Here is an 18,983-nt window from a genome sequence, read left to right as displayed (position 1 = left end):
AGGCTCAGTCAGAACTATAGCTAACATGCCATCATTTATGAACAAACTGAAATTCTATAAGGGCTTATCTGTATAATACTTCTCTCTTGAGCCCCGGAGATCCAGTGAATGGCAGCTTTGAAAGCTACTGAGCACATTCAAAGCAAAATCATCACTTTCACTAACATTTGAACTGGAATCACTATGAAATCCTGAAGAGCTGTCACTGTTATCAAAATAAATCGCTTTCTTCGTCATACGCTTCACACGCTTGTATTCAGCTCGCTTGGTCACCGCAAATGCTGTGTGAACACCCACCCTCGGTCACCAGCCGCCATTCACTGTGATCTTGTAATGTTCACCGTCAGTTTCTCGATCAGTGCCGTTTTATTTTCACAAAGGATTTCTCTTGTTCGATGTGGTAGTGGAATTATAGTCAACAAAATGCAGACACCTGAGAAGTGAACTAAAACGTTACTCACTCGTGATTTTTCTGTCCATACTATAAAGGTTTTGTTGTCCAGCACATTCTGACTTCAGGCGTTTGAATTACATCTTGATATACAAGAAGCGCAGAGAAATGCGACACCTCATCAGAGAGGACATCAGACTCATTTGGCCTGGAATTTAGTTTAGTGTGTGTGCTGCTGAATTAATTGCTGTGTACATACCGTACAGTCAGAACTACAGCTAATGTGCCGTCATTTATGAACAAACTGAAATTCTATACGGGATTATCTGTATCTAATACTTCTCGCTTGAGCCCCGGTGATCCAGTCAATAGCAGCTTTGTAAGATACTGAGCACATTCAAAGCAAACCCATCACCATGGTATGCTTCACTAACACTTGAACCAGAATCGCTATCAGCTCCTGTTATCACTGTTATCACACAGCAAACCACTTTATTTGTCACACGCTTTACTCACTTGTATTCAGCTCTCTCTGTCACCTAAAGCGCACCCTCCATCACCAACCGCCGTTCAGTGGATAAATATGAACGGGCGGCTTGTGGCAGATTACTTTCTGTTTTAGAGATAAAAAATAACAAGGGTTGAAGACTAACGGCAGGAATATCTATTCAAAAACCAAATATGAAATTCGTATTAATATATTTGGATTAATTTCAGGACCCCTGCATCCCAGGGTAGCCCTTGAGTAAGTCCGGTTGTAATAAAAACTACATTTTTTTTAGTAAATTATGATTGTATTAGTCTTTTCATCTACTGTAATGGTTTCATTTAGTTTTAATTTTTTTACTATTTTATTTCCATCCATCCATTATCCCAGGGGTCTGCTGGAGCCAATCCCAGTTCAGCACAGGGCACAAGGCAGGAAACAAACCCTAGGCAGGGCGCCAGCCCACTGCAGGGCACACACAACAAGCACACACTTGGGACAATTTCGGATCGCCAATGCACCTCACCGGCATGTCTTTGGACAGTGGGAGGAAACCCACGCAGACACGGGGAGAACATGCAAACTCCATGCAGGGAGGACCCGGGAACTGAACCCAGGTCTCCTTACTGCGAGGCAGCAGCACTACCACTGCGCCACCCTCTATTTTATTTCCGTTTACGAAAATGTCTTCTTATTAATAGTTTCAATTTTTATTTTAGTTTTCACTAACTATAATAACTTTGGTCAGAGCCTCTGTCTGCAGAAGCAATGATTTCTATTAAGCAGGTGTACAGTGTATTATTTGGGGATAGTCCAAAAATAATAGACAGCTGCCCATACCTGGTAAGTTTCATAACAAATTCTATGAATATATAAATAGCAGTAACGGAGCGGATTACACTTGACTTGTAGTTTTCATCCTCTTTCTCTGTACGTTTACCATTCATTTGCTCAGAGGTTGATGCGCTTGCTGCTTCCTGAGCAGCTCTTGTTTTCTACACCCTATACGGCCCTCTTCTTCTCTTCTTTAGTTAGCATCTTTTCGTGTTAAAACTGATTAAGTCAGTGTTTGTGTTGCAATTACTTAGTCATTTTCCTTAATTTTTCATTTGAGATGGCACTTAAAGTCTTCAATCTGCCTCAAGAATGATTTAAGATATGAAGAGGTAGGGGAAGGTGGTAGGGATGAGAGCTGTGCCCATACACATGCGCCGCAATGCGCACTGTTGGCCGCTGCCTTGTGTTGATTCTACAATAAAATAAAATAAAAATAAAATGATGAATAACTTTGGAGGTCAATCATCACCCCGAAAGTGGATAGTAGACGTCACGTAGTATATGTGTACCAAATTTCAGGTCAATAGTTCAAACGGTTTGCGAGCTGCAGGTGATTTAAAATCCTGGACAGGTAAACGGACAGCCAGGGTAGCGTATTATATAAGAAGACGTCGGTGAGGCTCCATCATGACGCTAGACGCCGTCTCCATGCTCCTGACCTACCAGATGGATGTATGGTCATCAGCATTCCCCACTGATGAACTGGCGGTGATGACTGTACAGTTCTGTTCGCTTCTCACTGGCCGGGATATGAATGTATAAATACTATTTTTGGAGAGTGGAAGTTATCTTTTAAAGCACGTTAAATGCATTTATCTCTTTTTGTATCACATTTCTCCAGTCTGATTATTTCAGTTACGGTTACAGAAGGAATGAGAATGGCTCGAGTGTTTTCTGGATCAATAAAGAACGCAATCCAAAGGAGCAGGATACAACCTCATAGAACATCTGTGGTGAAACCTGAAGATGGCGATTTACAGACAGCTTATCATTCGATCTACTAGAGCTTGAGATGATCTGCCAGGATGAACTGGTATTTGATGTTTGTTACACTGAGAGGAAATTGTCTTTTCGCATGACCTTTGGAGGTGTGAAAAGCTTGTAGAGACTTACCAAGAAGACTGAAAACCATATTGCTGACCAAAAGTCTTCTACAAAGTACTGAATGAAGGGTCTGAATACTTCAGTTTTTGATATTTAATACATTTACATACCATTCCTAATTCATGGTTTTCACTTTATCATTATGGGTTATTGAGTGTAGATTGATGAACAAAATGGCAAATTACTCTATTTAAAATTAAATTTACAACACAATAAAGTGCAGAAAGTTTACGTTTCTCAATCCACTGCAGAGTGCTTTTCATTCTCAACGGCATCCTAATGACCAGTGAGCTCCACTGCAGAGCACTTTACCACACAATTCACCTTTTTCTGTGGCACCTCTGAGTATTTATCCCATTTGCTTGACTAAACAATGAATCATTTTGAGTCAGAGCATCCTTTACACTCACCGTTATTGGAAACCCAAACCGACACTCTACCATTCAGTCCATTTTTTTTGTTATATAGTGCCTCTTACAGTGAACACTCATGTGAAACACTTCAAAGAACAATGCAGTTTTATTTCTATAGCGCCTCTCATAGTAAGCACAATCACTTTACAAAACAATGTATTTTTTATTACACATAGCACCTCTCACACCCAACACTATCACAGAGTGCGCCACCTAACAAGTCACCTTTTATATACAACACCTTTAGTACTACCACTTTACAGAACAATACAGCTTTATTTTTTTATAGCACCTTTAATACTAAGCAACAATGACTTTTTATTACATACAGTGACTTTGACATGCAGCACTATCATGCACCCATATCCCATAGCAAAGCACACTATTATGTAATCAAGCTTTCTTTTAGATAGCGCCTTATGTAGTAAGCAGTATCACAAAACATTTTATTGAGCAATGGATCTTTATTGCTATTGTGCCAGTCATGATAAGCACAATTCAAAAACTAATTAAGAAACATGACAGCACAAAACAATGAAATGTGCTCACAAGTAACGTTAAGCTGGACATAAATAACATGTCAGTAAAATGCTAAAAATCAGATTGCCTTCCTAAAAGCGTGTCCTTAGTTGGGAAGCCAAAAGGAGACACATTTACAAGGTTTACTGTAATGATGAAATAACGGGTGCATACTGTACATACACAATGAGCAATGTTACACCGCTGGCTGAAGAGGGCGCTGTACATACAGACTACACACCTCGCGAGAGGAAGCCGTCCAGTCGCTCATCAGCTCTCATCGCGATCTACGGACTGACGTAAGGATCTCCTCCAGTCATCTCCAGTCGACAGACGGGTATCCACATCCACCTTATAACACAAGTGACCAGAGCCAAGGACAAAGCAGCATTTATTAAGCATGAGCTGCGACCATCAAAGAATTTGAAATTTCTTCTTCTTTTTTTTTTTTTGTTTGTTGTGACGTGTGCTAGGGTGGGCATCCAGCCTGAACACTTGACCCCTGAGAGCTTATATGATGTGCTTCCTGCAAATACGAGCTGAATACACCTTGAGGGTGGGTCTGATGTGAGTTTCAGGTCAATTCATGTCAGTTTAAAAGATGCCTACTATCTATCACTTTTCAGTGTGAAAATTATTATAAAAATCAGTTTATTGTCAGAGTTTTACGGTTGGGGGCATCAGTGTGTATCCAGTTACCACTCATGTCATTATAGCGCAAACTAAAACAACTACAGTATACAGTCTAAAACGTGATATATGAAATGCAGCAGGCTTGAACTATAAAGTGTACCATGATGGTGTCCAGAACTGAAGATGCTATATGAAATGTATTATTATTTGTACATTTGGTTGACACCTTTATCAGATGTGACTTTACCTTTGGAGCTCTGATGAATTAAGACATTCCTCAGGGTCACACTCATTCCTCTGGTTTAACTCCTTAGCCCAGTGTTTCCCAACCTTTGTGGTGTCACGCCCCAGTTTTTCACATGCTTGTGTGTTTGCGACCACAGGGGGTTCTCCTTTGTGAATTTAGCACGATCTTCTGAGCAGGGGGGAATGAGGTGGTCCTCTTCGGTGAATCTAGCGCGATTGTCAAAGCGAGGTGGTGGTTCGGGGATTCCTGCGAGATCACCGGAGTGTCAGAGCGTTAGATGAATCAAACACGATCGTCAGTGCATGCCCTCTTTGGTGAATCGAACACGATCGTCAGAGACTCGTGGGGTTGAGGAGGTCGCCGAGGATCGGTCGTGATCCACCTGCGATGCTGCAGCTGTGAAACTAAGCGCGATAGTCGGAGCGGTGTGGGAGAGGGGGCGGGGCTTCGCGCAATGCCGTTAAGGCCCACAGGTAAGGAAATGCTGCCTGATGAATAAAAGTAGAAAGCACTTAGTAATGGCACCAGATACCAAAGCCTCTATATACAGTAAATAAAGATGGGCTGAAATGTAAAGCACATTGTGATAAAGTTATCATAGATGGGAGGATCAGGCTGGCATAGTGGCCAGGTAAAGAACCATCATCTATCCAGGCCTTTACAATGGAAGGACAGTGGGAGACTGGGCGGAAGAACTCCTCTGGTGGAGCTCTCTTATTGTGCATTCGCACTACCGCATGGCCAAGTGTCCCGTCTTCCATTCAAAAAATCATTCCCACGAGGTAGTTTTCTGTTTATGATGAGCGCTGATTACTCTGGATGTATATATTTAACATGATTTAATTTCATTTTATTCTGCTAAGGTCCTTGTCCATTTATACTATTTAAGTTTTGCACGCCGTTTTCCGCTGTTAGTCGCCATCTGCCACGAAAGCTCTCCAAATCTCTCTCTCCTCACAACACATCATTGTTGAATGAGAATGGTGCATGTTATATAGGCTACCTGTTAATTTAGCGCCGAAACTGTCAAACCAACGAAACGCATTCAAACCAATAAAGCACGCTGTGAAGCACTGATGACGTTCCAAGCGTCTAACGTCACGGGTCACGTGACAGCGGTGTTTTTTGACACAAGCTCCGACACCGTGATTCGACTCACTACGCTTCAGATTGACTGAAACTAGCTTCAACACTTCGGTATCAGTTTCCCATCTCTAATCAGTGTGTACACGATATTAAAAACTATTCAATGTAACGCATATTCCTTCAATAACTATTATTAATTTTATTTTAATTTATACATCATCAGTTTAGCAATAACGTGTAAACATTGAACATGCCATGGAACTATAAAGTTGTAATGGGAACAATAAGCTGCTACGTCCCCGTTGTGTTCCTGGTAATACATTTAATTTTCATATTTATTTTATTATTTGCGCCATCATTGTCATAATTAAATGTAGTAAAATGCAATTTTACCTATAGCAATTTATTGCAACACAAATTATATAACACAAACACTTTTTCTAAATTTTTAGGTAACTATAACTCTTTATACTTAGTACATAATCTAGGTAATGCACATGTAATCATGAAAAAATTCCACCACATCATTTTAATATAAAGTTTGATTATAAATAGAGATAAATTAATGTGTATCGATATTATCAATTAGTTATGATGAGAAATAGAGAGATATGATATTTGAGAAATACCGCGCAACTGGCAGTGGTTCTGATGACCTTTTCCTCTCCCTCAGTATACGAGAAAGTCAAGGGGAGCGCACTCCCGATTTTTTATACATTGTTTGCTATTGCACAGTATTGGTCACTATTGACTTTTTTCTCTATTCTGCATGAACACATACGATGAAAACATTTTTTGGGCCATCACTACAAACTACAGGGTGGCCCACGAAAAAGTAGCCCGCCTTCCTGCCAGAGTGGCGCGCCGAGTGAATCCTTCCCCGTAGCACCTTGTCAACCCAACCCTTCCACCGAGCCTGGTTCCATCTGTCAGGGTATGTGAACTCGCAGAATAGCAGATATTGGTCAGTAGTCAACCCGCATGCGATTCATCAGGAACCTCTTCACGATCAGAAAGTCGGCGCCTGGTGTGCTGTGTCTGGAACTCGGATTGTGGGTCCCATATTTTTTGAGACAACAGTGAACACGAACGTGTACATGAGAATTTTTGAGGAATTTTACGGACAGTTGACGCTGGAAGAACGCGAGTACGCCTTCTTCCAACAGGACGGCGCGACTTGTCACACGTCACACGTGTCACTGGCACGAATTCGGGAGGCATTTACAGAAGACAGGATTGTCACTAAAGGATTGTGGCCACCGAGATCGCCGGACTTAACAACATGTGACTTTTATCTGTGGGGCAATTTGAAGGGAAAAGTGCACGCTAATAACCCGAGAACTTTACAGCAGTTGAAAGACAATATTCGTAATGCAATTCAGAGCATTGGTGCCCCAGAGTTGCGTCGCGTATATGACAACATGTTAAGGCGCGCCCAAAACTTAATTGACGCACAAGGGGATCATTTCCAGCACTTTCTGTAAAGAGTGAGTAAAGATTTTGGCATTTCAAGTTCTTTCTTTCTTTACGGAAGGCCGCCAGTAATACTATAGTAACGCGGGCTACTTTTTCGTGGGCCACCCTGTACATTGGATAAGTAACATATGAAAAACTGTTTATGGGGGGAGTATTTTGTTACGCTAAAAAGGTTCAACCCCTTCATTTATTTTTACACTTTTTACCTCACAGTGCTGGAGTCAGTCTAGTCGCTCGCCTCTGGACTTTCTCTCGTTCGGCTACATTTTTTCGTAAAAACAGAGAGCCTCTAAAATTCTTTTGTAACAAGTAACGTGAGTTTCTTTCTTATTTTTTTTTTCAAAGACGTTTTCACATATAAAAATATAATTTTTGAGTGAATGACTTCTTTAGTCTGAAATACATGAAAATCAAGGAAGATGTTGTTTAAAAGTAATCGCAATTACACGAATAACGCAAAACCTGGCTGACAAGACGCGATGCTAAAATTAAATGACCAAACCTCGTAAAACTGTAAAATGTTAAAGCAGATTTTGTACTGTACATATCAAACATGTTAATCACATTATTAAACACTGCAATGATTTTTGTAATGAACTCGAGAAGCGGAAGATCTTCAGGAAAAGGAGCAGGGAGTCGCACAAGTCACTACGAGTAAATGCTGCATTGCAAATGGACTTTTCATTCATCACGTTTCTGTTGCATACGTTTTTTAAAACCTACAGATGTATCTACAGCCATAATGGATAGCACAGCAAACAAGAAAATCACAATTAGAAAGTGTTGAGAGTCGGGCAGTAGAATCTCATAACATTTTTAGCTCATCATATTTTTCAACCAGAAGGTATGTTGACATAAAATCCCCAATTGGACACTCCAGCAAAATACAGTAATGGAAATAAGAGGAAGATAGCATTGCAGAAGTTGAAAATGGCAGGGAAAACAATGGATAGACAGTATTTGGAAGAAATTAACATAGGAACTACTAAAGAAAGTGAGAAAAACATAGGACAACAATAAAATGCCTTAATTACGGCCAGCATCTAGAACACAGGTGTCGAACTCCAGGCCTGGAGGGCCGCAGTGGCTGCAGGTTTTTATTGTAACCCTTTTCCTAATCAGTGACCAGTTTTCACTGCTAATTAACTCCTTTTCCCTTCATTTTAATGGCCCTGTTTTTAAGGATGGGTGGCACAGTGGCGCAGTGGGTAGCGCTGCTGCCTCGCAGTTGGGAGACCTGGGGACCCGGGTTCGCTTCCCGGGCCCTCCCTGCGTGGAGTTTGCATGTTCTCCCCGTGTCTGTGTGGGTTTTCTCCGGGCGCTCTGGTTTCCTCCCACAGTCCAAAGACATGCTGGTTAGGTGGACTGGCGATTCTAAATTGGCCTTGGTGTGTGGGTGTGTTTGTGTGTGTCCTGCGGTGGGTTGGCACCCTGCCCGGGATTGGTTCCTGCCTTGTGCCCTGTGTTGGCTGGGATTGGCTCCAGCAGACCCCCGTGACCCTGTGTTCGGATTCAGCGGGTTGGAAAATGGATGGATGGATGTTTTTAAGGATTCAGTCCTCTCAATTGATTCTTTTCTTCATTAAATGGAAGCCAAACAGAAATGTGATGTGAAACGAGCCAACAGATGACCAGCTGAACTGGAGTTTCAAACTCCAACCAATTTCACTCCAACCAGTTTCTTAATGAGAAGCCAATTCTTGCTGTTAATTAAACCCGTTTCTTAATTCCTCGGCTTGCTGTTGCTGTCTTTCTGCTACAGCAGACATTTCCCAAACTGTTGATTTTCTGTTTCTGATTATTGACCTGAGAGATGAAACTTAATGAGACCCTCATTTTTCTTTATGTTCAGATAATGTGGTTAGCTGATCACCTGTTCGCTCATTTTGTGTCTCATTATTGTTTGGCTGCTAATTAAGGAAATAAAAGGAACTAAGGGGTCTGAGTTGAGTTAATTAAAGCTAAGGCAAAAGAAGCTAATTAGCCACAAAAACAGGTCACTAATTAAGAAGGTGGTTAGAATGAAAACCTGCAGCCATTGTGGCCCTCCAGGATCGGAGTTTGACACCCCTGATCTAGACAGTCAATCAAAAAAGTCAAAATTAATATTACACAAAATAGCAAATACAAATACAAAGCAAATGCCTAGAAATGCTGTTTAAATCCCCCATATTCCACCATCAGAAAATGCTGCTGAAATTGAAAAATACAGTAAAAAGTAGAAACTGCATATGCTTAAACACGCTCCTGTCGGAAAATGGTGGACAGTGAAGCTCAGGATTATGTAATGGCCTCCAAGGTGTGATAGAACACCATTTGAGGTTGGACCGTGTCCTCTGACAAGCCTGAGAGAAGCTGAGAATGGGGGCTGAGACTTGCAGAGAAACAGCATGAGGGCCATGTGTATGGAATACCTTATGTACGAAAATGAAATCAAGTAAATGGTAATTGTAAAATAAGCAATCCTATGAGAAAGTACAGCGAGATATCTCAAAACCACATTAATAAATAAGGATAAGCGTCTGTGTGTCTGTCCAATTGCTATGTCTCTGTCATTACAAATGATAATAATAATAATAATAATAATAATTCATTACATTTATATAGCGCTTTTCTGTGCATCACAAATGTTTTTACTTATAAAATGCATCACATTTGTCATTCCAATAAATGGCATATCACAACCATTAACACTGCTTTTACAAATCCCATACCAAAAGGCCTATAACAGACACTGGTGCACTGTATGGTGCTTTGCCATCTCAACCCATTTAGATGGATAACACTGCTAGTCCACTTTAATAAAAGGATAAGTGTACTTGCATCGGTGTATCAGTGTAAATATTCATTTGCTATGTCTTTGTCTTACCAACAGATAAGTGTATCACAGGCATTGTTAGTAACAAAATGCATTGCATTTGTCATTCTAATAGATTTCACATCACAAATATTAACATTGCTTTTATGAATTCCATACCAAATGGCTTATAACACAGACCAATGCATTGTATTTTGCACAGCAAAGTTGAACACTGTGGTTCAAGTAGATTACTTACATTGTAACCTGTCTTAGACGAGTAGCACAGCTAGTGCACAGTATTTATAAAGTGATAAGACATCCATCTATCCGGCATTTATTTCCCTGCCCAGATGCAATGTTCTCCAGCATCCACAAGAGGGCGGGAATGTCCTATGAAGAGAGACAAAGTGGCCTGCGTAAGAGAGTAAACCATACGAAATAAGTCTGGGCGTCACATTGGCCAGCATCCACAACAGGGCTGGTATTGCCAACAAAAAAGGTAACCAGAAGAATAAACAAAAAGGGATGTAAGTCATATCTGGTGAACAGAGATTCGTTATATCCATGACGTGACAGGCAACATAAGACCATTTTAATAAGTGGGCAGAGTTTTGAGTTTTGCAATGCTAGTTTGTGCGTGTGCGTGTGTGTGTGTGTGTGTGTATAAGTGCAACGGTTTTGTGTAACGGTTTTTTGTGACGTTTTTATGTCACCTTTTTGTCACGCTTTAAATCTGGCTTATTTTAAAACCTACATATGTGATGTTGTTAGATTTTCAGATTCTTATTCCATTTTTAAATTATAAACTAAAAGGTATCAAGAACTCACGTCCCATGAAACAAGACTTTGTGCCAAAAGATTTAATAATAATAATAATAATAATAATAATAATAATAATAAAAGACAAAGAGTAGGACAGCTGCTCTGCAGGCTTTTAAATGTTTGAAGCGCTGTGTAAGATGCAGATCACACGGCACGGCATCAGCAGCAAGCCGGCAGCTGATCGAGGAAAGAGGAGGTAAAAAAAAACTATTTGTTTCCCATTGTATCACTGTTTAAGAGGGGATTTTGGAGGAGCGATCGTGTCTCCTTGGGGTGCGTTCAGCCCACCTCTTCACAACGTGAGTGGCAGAGATGTGAAGTGGCTGGCGCATAGCGCAGGCTGGGGTTAGGTTGGTGAGAGAAGCCAGCAAAGGGCGAACCCCCTAGTGTGTATCCACTTTAATAAAATCCCTGTGTGCGTCCAGGTGTCCGTGTGGGTGTCTTCTGGTGAAGTGCGCATGCGCGGGGCACGGTGCGATGCGCGATATTACTGTCAGAGAAAGTGACAGGTGTTTTACGGAAATACAAACCAGTATTACTGCGAGAGGAAATTAAAGGTACACAATACAGTGACTCATATTACAGCCACATACAAGCCAGTATTACTGTCAGAGGAGATTAAAGGTATATTACGGACGTTCAAGCCAGCGGACGTACAAGATAGTATTACTGTCACAGAAAATTAAAGACACACAATACACGGCGGCAGCCCACGAAGAACGGTCAGCTCAGCAAGTAAACATCAACAAAAGAAAGGCTGAAAGAAAGAAAAATACGACCAACAAAAAGAATGAGGTCAAAGTCCCTTGCCATTTAATATAGACTGTTCCTACTAATGTTTATGCACTACTGTTCTAGCGCCCGTTATTGTAATGAGCTTAATGACTAGTATAGATATAAAACGAAAGACCTGTGTGTGTGTGGAGCAGTCCGCTCTGCTCACGCTCATTCACAACCACTAGATGGCGCATGCATGCACTTTTAAATTTTTTCTGCGCTTGCATGCCCCTCAGTTCTCACTATGAAAGACCTGTGTGCTGCAAATACAGTACTGCCAATGACAAACAACAATGTCTTGCTAATGACACAGATGAAGAGACACAATGTCGAGTGAAACACTTCAGCAATAGAGGGCAAGGCTTGAGGTTTTCGCTAATAACATTGTCTATCTGGAGGTATTTTCTTGAGACAAAGATTAATAGGACTTGTATGCCAGTGATATGGCTAAAATATGGCATCGCCAGTGTGTTCTTATGAAAGCCAGTGGGGCAGCAAGCACAGAGGGGTCCGTATCCTCTGCCCTATGTAATTCTCAAGAGTTCATGAATATAGTAAAACTGCTAGGGAGTCGCTGCTAGTATGGATATCCAGGTTTCTCAGAGGTGAGCACTACCACCCTGGGACATGAGGGGGCACTGTCACTGACTGTCTTGACTCTTTTCTCACCCACAGCTCTGGGAAGACATCCAATGAGAGTAACTAAAACCGCCCCTGCAGGTCCAAGGACTATAAGAGCAGGGCACTCCCAGAAGGAGGTGTCTCATTTGGGTACAAGCAACCCACTGGATGGAGCTCCAGCCTTAAGCCTGACTGCTCTTTAGAGCCTTATCACTTTAGCCAACATCAGAATCCAGCTTTTGTTCTATTTTGCGCCACCATGTGCTTGTTATTTTGGTTAAATCTTTAGTTTGAGTAAATGGGATCATCCAGTTGACACCCTGGCATTAAATAATTGCAGTTAATATTTGAAAATGGCCTTGTTTTTAAAGTCACAATGGAAAAGTTATTTCACAATACAACTTTTTGAACAGCACATTTCCTCACTGCTCTTTTAATACTGGCTCCACTATTTATGTGAAAATGACCCTTTTCATGATGTTTTGTCACTTGTCAATCAAGACAAAGACCACCAGGCTGACCCTATTCCTATTGGTTAATCCTTTGCTGTTGATTACTTTTCCTGATTCTAGGTGACAGGCTACTCAATAGCACTGCATTCATTTCAACTGGAAAAGACTTGACCGGAGGCATTTAAGAGTTGGGATAGTTAGTCTTGCAGATGAAATTAAAAGAAATTATTTAAGACATGAGGCTGTTTTGAGACAAATTAATGATGTTTTTCAACCTTTTAAGTATTTGCAACCCGAGTTTTCATAACAGTTTTAATCGCGCCCCCCTAACGTTTTTTTGAAAGGAGCCCACTAATACTAATTTGTTCTTTTTTAATTAATGATATATCATAGATGCCTATTTTATTACACCTACTTAACTTTTATCGACATTTATCTAACTCTATATTTATTTTTCTAGTATCAGAATGTGGTTTAAGTTAATTTGTTTTGGTTTCAATAGATATATTTTTCATATTTTTGATTCTTGCTTTCTTTTTTTCACATCTTCGCACCCCCCTAGGGGGGCCTGCCCCACAGATTGAGAACCACTGATGTAGCATATTGGAAATGCTCAGACAGGCAAACTAACCAATAGGAGAAGGTGCAGCCCTTTTGTCTAGATTGACGAGTGATGAAACCATCATGAAAAGATGGCTTCTGAAATAAAGAGCATTTAGGAATTGTGGTCATTTTGAACTAAAACCTGCAATAACTGCCATATATACTTGCGGATAAGTTCTCCCGTGGATAGGACGGGACTTGATTTTACAGTATAGTTTCTGGTATTTTATAATGTTGGCCATGTAAGTCGAATGCGGAAAACTCACAGTATTGGTCCAAGGGATTATGATACGCTAACGCCCAGCTGAGAGAGTAACCACGGAGCACACGGCCTTTTTTTCTATGTGTGTGCGGCAATGCGCTGTATCAGCGTGTACTCCTAACCTCTTTATTTCGATTGTGCCTACGTGACCACGCAGTAATACCTGAACTATTCCAAAGCAACATTTGCATTGTTTTGTGTTTTTTGTATCTCACACCCTCATACACCTTTATCATAAGAGCATCGCATATCTACGATGGAGCATTCGATCAGAAGAAAATGCAAAGCTGGTTTTAAATTAAATGTCGTTGAAGTAACAAAAGAAATTGGTAACTATGCTGCTGTAGCAAAATTTGATGAGTCTGAGAAACTGATGCGAGATTGGAGGAGGCAAAAAGATGTAAAAATGAAGTATAAGTTGGGGTCTGATTTTATGATCGATTTTTCTGGTTTCAACACCCGACGTATACGTGAGTATATACGGTAAATGTAAAATACAGTAGCTACATTGTATAACAGACGGCTGACAGCTCAACCCGGCTGGGATGCCCACAGAACGGAAAGAGGGGCGAAGGCAACCTCTTTGGAACACTACGTCCCCCAAGATGTTAGATGGCAGCTCCCCTGCAGTGTAGCGGTGCACCAGATTCCCGCAGGGCACCATGGGACATGTAATTTAATACCACAGCCCTGCTGGGTACCGTGTGTGCCGCCAGGGGACGCTGCAAGAGAACCTGGGGAGTCATGTCTCAGCTATAGCCCAGAAGTACTACCAAATCACAGGAACAAAAAGCCCAGAAGTACTTCCGGGCTGAAGAAAACTCAAATTCTCCATCGGACTTCCGGGTTGGACCAGAGGCCAACTGAACTGCTGTGAACCCAGTAAAGGAGCCAGAGTTGGGAAGTAGTAGACAGCACTTGTTGGGAGGTGTGGAGCAGAAAGAAACAGAAGATTTGTGATTGCGTTATTTGATTACTTGCCTGTTTATTTGTGGCTGTGGTGCTTAGGGGCACTGTACAACAAGAAAAAAGAATTCAAATACTTCTTGGTGCTTTTCCCTGGTGTCCTGAGTGTCTGTCTATTGAGTTTAAAGGGGCTTCAGTGCCACCTAGTGTTCACAATTGTCAGACCAAAATAAAATGAAGCTATGTTTCAAAATAATTAGGTAACTTCTATTTAACTTATGTTAAATTACTCATTTATGTCTTTATATATTTATTGCTTTAATTTTTCATATGATTATTCATTTAATCATCCATCCATCCATTTTCCAACCCGCTGAATCCGAACACAGGGTCACGGGGGTCTGCTGGAGCCAATCCCAGCCAACACAAGGCACAAGGCAGGGAACCAATCCTGGGCAGGGTGCCAACCCACCGCAGTTCATTTAATCATTACCATTTTAATTATTGAAGTTTGGCCCAAGTGGTATTCCATACATGTAGCCTTGACGTGGCTTCAGTGATGTCGACTGTGGAGAGCAGACAGTGACTGCTGGTACGTCTGGTACCAACACGTGTGCTGCTCTTTCTTACAAATGACCTGCTTCTGTCTTCTGTGTGCGCATAAATCCGGTGGTCCCAAAGTGCAACCATAACGGATGTTGTGCAAGATGTTGTTCAGAAGATGGTAATCTTTGTATATTTCACATTACCAGACTAAGATTTCAGTTTTCACCTAAGACTGGCACACTAACAGGACCCCCTAATTACTATGGGGTATTTGGCACACAAAACTACCATTGTAAAGCACTTTCAGTGCAATATTTATTGCGTACAATATCTTTCATACTTGCGGTGGGTTGGCGCCCTGCCCAGGATTGGTTCCTGCCTTGTGCCCTGTGTTGGCTGGGATTGGCTCCAGCAGACCCCCGTGACCCTGTGTTCGGATTCAGCGGGTTGGAAAATGGATGGATGGATCTTTCATACTTATCAGAATTAGGCAGAAATTTACCAGGCCACACATCCTCTTTACAGAGTGCTATACACAGCCATTATTACCACAAAGCACTGTAGGAAGGTTTTTTTTTTATTTGGCAATTTCCACTGTGCTGCATGGTACCTACAGAAGACAATGTGAAGTAATGGCTGAAGCCCTGAGCCCTTCAATTACCACCTCTACCTCACTGCTTGATGTTAAACATCTTAGTTTTCCTGGTTATTCTGCAAGTGAAAAAAATAAATGGAAACTAGTATACTGTACATTTGTGCACATAATGAGTCTTAAGATTAGAGTTCACTATAAAAAGCACTAAAAAAAGTGACTTTTGCTTGCAATGTATAAAGAAATGCAACTTTAGTTCACACTGAGGCCTCTCACAGATCACTCTGAAATTTAATTTAAATATTTGACATATTGCATCTCATAGGAAGCCTAGCACTGTGGATTTTATTGTGTCATGAAGCACACTGGAAAGAAAGGGTCTTACATAAGAGGGGTGTGACGGAGCTCAGCAGACATCAGTCCAGAAAGGACAGCTCGGGCTGTTTGTGCTGAGATACTCATATGAAAACTGGACTAGGCCTCTGCTTTGTCCTTGGCTCGAATCGTCTTTATAAGATTAGCAACCGAGTGGCCGACCTCGTTTAATGTGGCATTAACATGCTGTCGGATTTCACTTCTACTTTTTACACGGAGTTAGTGATTCAGACAACGCTGGCTATTGTGAAAACGCCCAGTGACTGGCTGAATGCAGTCCCCTGTCTAGAGTGTTTATCCTAGGGTACACGTGACACTTCTAATAGTCTACATGAAGAATCGGGAGAGCTGCGCCTCTCTTTTTAATAATTATGTTGTGGGTTAGTACCCTCAGAAGTGTACATTGGCACGCACCCGGGTGCCTGGTGGTGGGAAGACTGACCCTGTGGAGCTGCCTAGCCAGACCTCATCAGAAGGGTGATTGAGCCCAAATGTGGGCTTTGCCAGTACAGCGCCCCCTGTGGCTTCTGGGATCTTGTGCTGCAGCAGGTTCCCTGGCACAGGCTTCTCATCCTAGAGAGAAAAGCAGGAGATACATGTTTGTGAGATAATAAAAAATGATCATTTGTGTTTCTATATAATCCAATAATTTGATGAACTTCAATAAAATAGAGTAGATTCAATTATGCCTGAAGGAAATTGCATATTAATGTTTATACAAGTATCAATCATATAGTTAACTTACAGACATGAACAAATTTGTTGGTCCCCTTACTGTTGTCACACACATATTTGTGTGATTGGGAGACAGCTGAAAGGCCTTAAGAATAGTACTGCCACGCCAGACCAGGGGGTTATGAGATGCACTAACTCTCTTTCTCAATCTTCTGCAGACCATCCATGAGAAATCTCACTAGGTCCCGACGCCAGTGATGACGTCACTCCCAGTACCGGTTTTTGGGGGTGGGGCACCATGGATGACATCACTTCCAGCTGTGAACACATCACTTCTTGGTCTGGCACCACGATGACATCACTTCCAGTCCAGAACACAGGACTTCTGGTTCCTGTCCCGATGACGCCACTTCTTGTTTCGGCCTTTACAGCCGCCATCTTTTCATTTTACAATCAGTCCTGTTTTGGACTCAAACCTGTGAATATCATAACCAATTTAACCCATTTGCAGCCAAGGCACAATATATGGGTGGCTGCCCCAAACCTTTTGATGTCTGTGGTCTGCTTTTGTGACACTGTTCATTTAAACAGTACCATATGCCCCCTGAAAAGTGATTAAATAGGAAACAATTGTCCCATGTATGCCTACATGGCTTTGACTTGTCATCTAGTAAAGCAAAGCAAGTGTGGCAAGAGATCAAGTGTTGCTTAGATCTCCTAAAATGGCCTTGACACATGACATTGTAAAACTAGCTGTTTTTTTAGTTAATATCACCCAGGTCTCCAATCATGCAATCAGTCATTCAGCCGATTTAAATGGAGAAAAGTAGTCAGTCAGCTATTTGGTATCATCAAGTGTCCCACACTGAACATGGACCAGAGAAAGCAAAGGAGAGAGTTATCTGAGGAGATCAGAAAGATAATTCTAGACAGGTAAGTTAAAGGCAAAGGCTAGAAGACCATCACCAAGCAGCTTGATGTTCCTGTGACAACAGTTGCAAACATTATTAAATAGTTTAAGGTCCACGGGACTGTAGCCAACCTCCCTGGCCGCGAAAATCAACCTCAGAATGGGCAGGATTGTGAGAATGGCAGACAAAAAGCCAAGGACAGCTTCCAAAGAGATACAAGCTGAACTCCAAGGTCAAAGTCCAGCAGCGTCTGATCACACCATCCATTGCCTTTTGAATAACAGTGGGCTGAATTGAAGAAGACTACGAGGACTCCAGGTAAAAAAGCCAGACTGGAATTTGTTAAAATGCATACTGACGAGCCACAATGTTTCTGAGGAGAATGTCCTTTGAACAGATGAGACAAAACTGTCAAGTCACATCAGCTCTGTGTCCACAGATGAAAAAAATTAAGCTTTCAAGCAGAAGAACATCAGAAGCACAGAGAAACATGGAGGAGGCTTGCTTATGTTTTGGGGACATTTTGCTGCATCTGGCACAGGATGCTTTGAGTGTGTGCAGGGAACAATGACATCTCAAGACTATCAAGACATTCTGGAGTGAAACTTACTGCCCAGTGTCAGAAAACTGTGTCTCAGTCACAGGTCATGGACCCTCCAACAGGATAAGGAGCCAAAACACAAAGCTGAAAGCACCTAAGAATGGCTAAGAACAAAACATTGGACTATTCTAATGTGACCTTTCCTATCAATCTTCTGTTGAAAAAAATGGAAGGTACAGTCTGGAGAAGAACCCCTTTAGACCTGACACAGATAGAGCAGTAGGGCCCAGCGACCTGTGGACAGGTGTAGAAGTCTCATGGAGAGCTTCAGGAGTCGCTTGTCTGCAATGATTGCCTCTCAAGGTTGTGCAACAAAATATGAGGTTAAGGCTCCCATCATTTTTGTTCAGGCCATTTTCATTTGTGTTATTATTTGAAATATTCTGTTGAATTGAAACCTAAAGTCTGATTTTTGTAAAATACAGAAAAATCAATGATGGGTACCAATAACTGTTATTTCAGAGACAATCGTGGGTTCTTCTTTTTTGTGGAGGGAGACCAAAAGATTTGTCCACATCTGTATATTACAAGAATCTTTGTTCTTTGTGACACAGAATAAAGTTCTATCTATCTATCTATCTATCTATCTATCTATCTATCTATCTATCTATCTATCTATCTATCTATCTATCTATCTATCTATCTATCTATCTATCTATCTATCTATCTATCTATCTATCTATCTATCTATCTATCTATCTATCTATCTATCTATCTATCTATCTATCATGAGTCCTGTAGTTTGGAAGGGCAAACCTTCAGGGTCACCAGAAATGCGCTGCCAAGAGAATTTTTCCCTACTTTGAAGATCTTTCGCCCAAAGTGCTTCCTATGGACTATGGCCTGG

At 41.4% G+C, this 18,983-nt stretch overlaps 1 protein-coding gene across 1 annotated transcript in view; it reads right to left on the bottom strand.

The window, feature by feature from the left end:
* Positions 1–15,881: 15,881 nt before the first annotated feature.
* The window catches only part of pkd2l1 (polycystic kidney disease 2-like 1), a 66,768-nt gene continuing 63,666 nt past the window's right edge, over positions 15,882–18,983 (bottom strand). Inside the window, exon 15 of the mRNA XM_051923526.1 lies at positions 15,882–16,522. Within this exon, the coding sequence (XP_051779486.1) occupies positions 16,340–16,522 (183 nt within the window). The 3' untranslated portion in view covers positions 15,882–16,339. The remainder of the gene's footprint in view (positions 16,523–18,983) is intronic.

This window comes from Erpetoichthys calabaricus, chromosome 2 (genome assembly GCF_900747795.2).
Source record: "Erpetoichthys calabaricus chromosome 2, fErpCal1.3, whole genome shotgun sequence".
NCBI classification, from domain to species: domain Eukaryota; kingdom Metazoa; phylum Chordata; class Cladistia; order Polypteriformes; family Polypteridae; genus Erpetoichthys; species Erpetoichthys calabaricus.
Note: the sequence above shows the minus strand (reverse complement) of the source record. Positions and strands in the feature narration are given on the sequence as shown.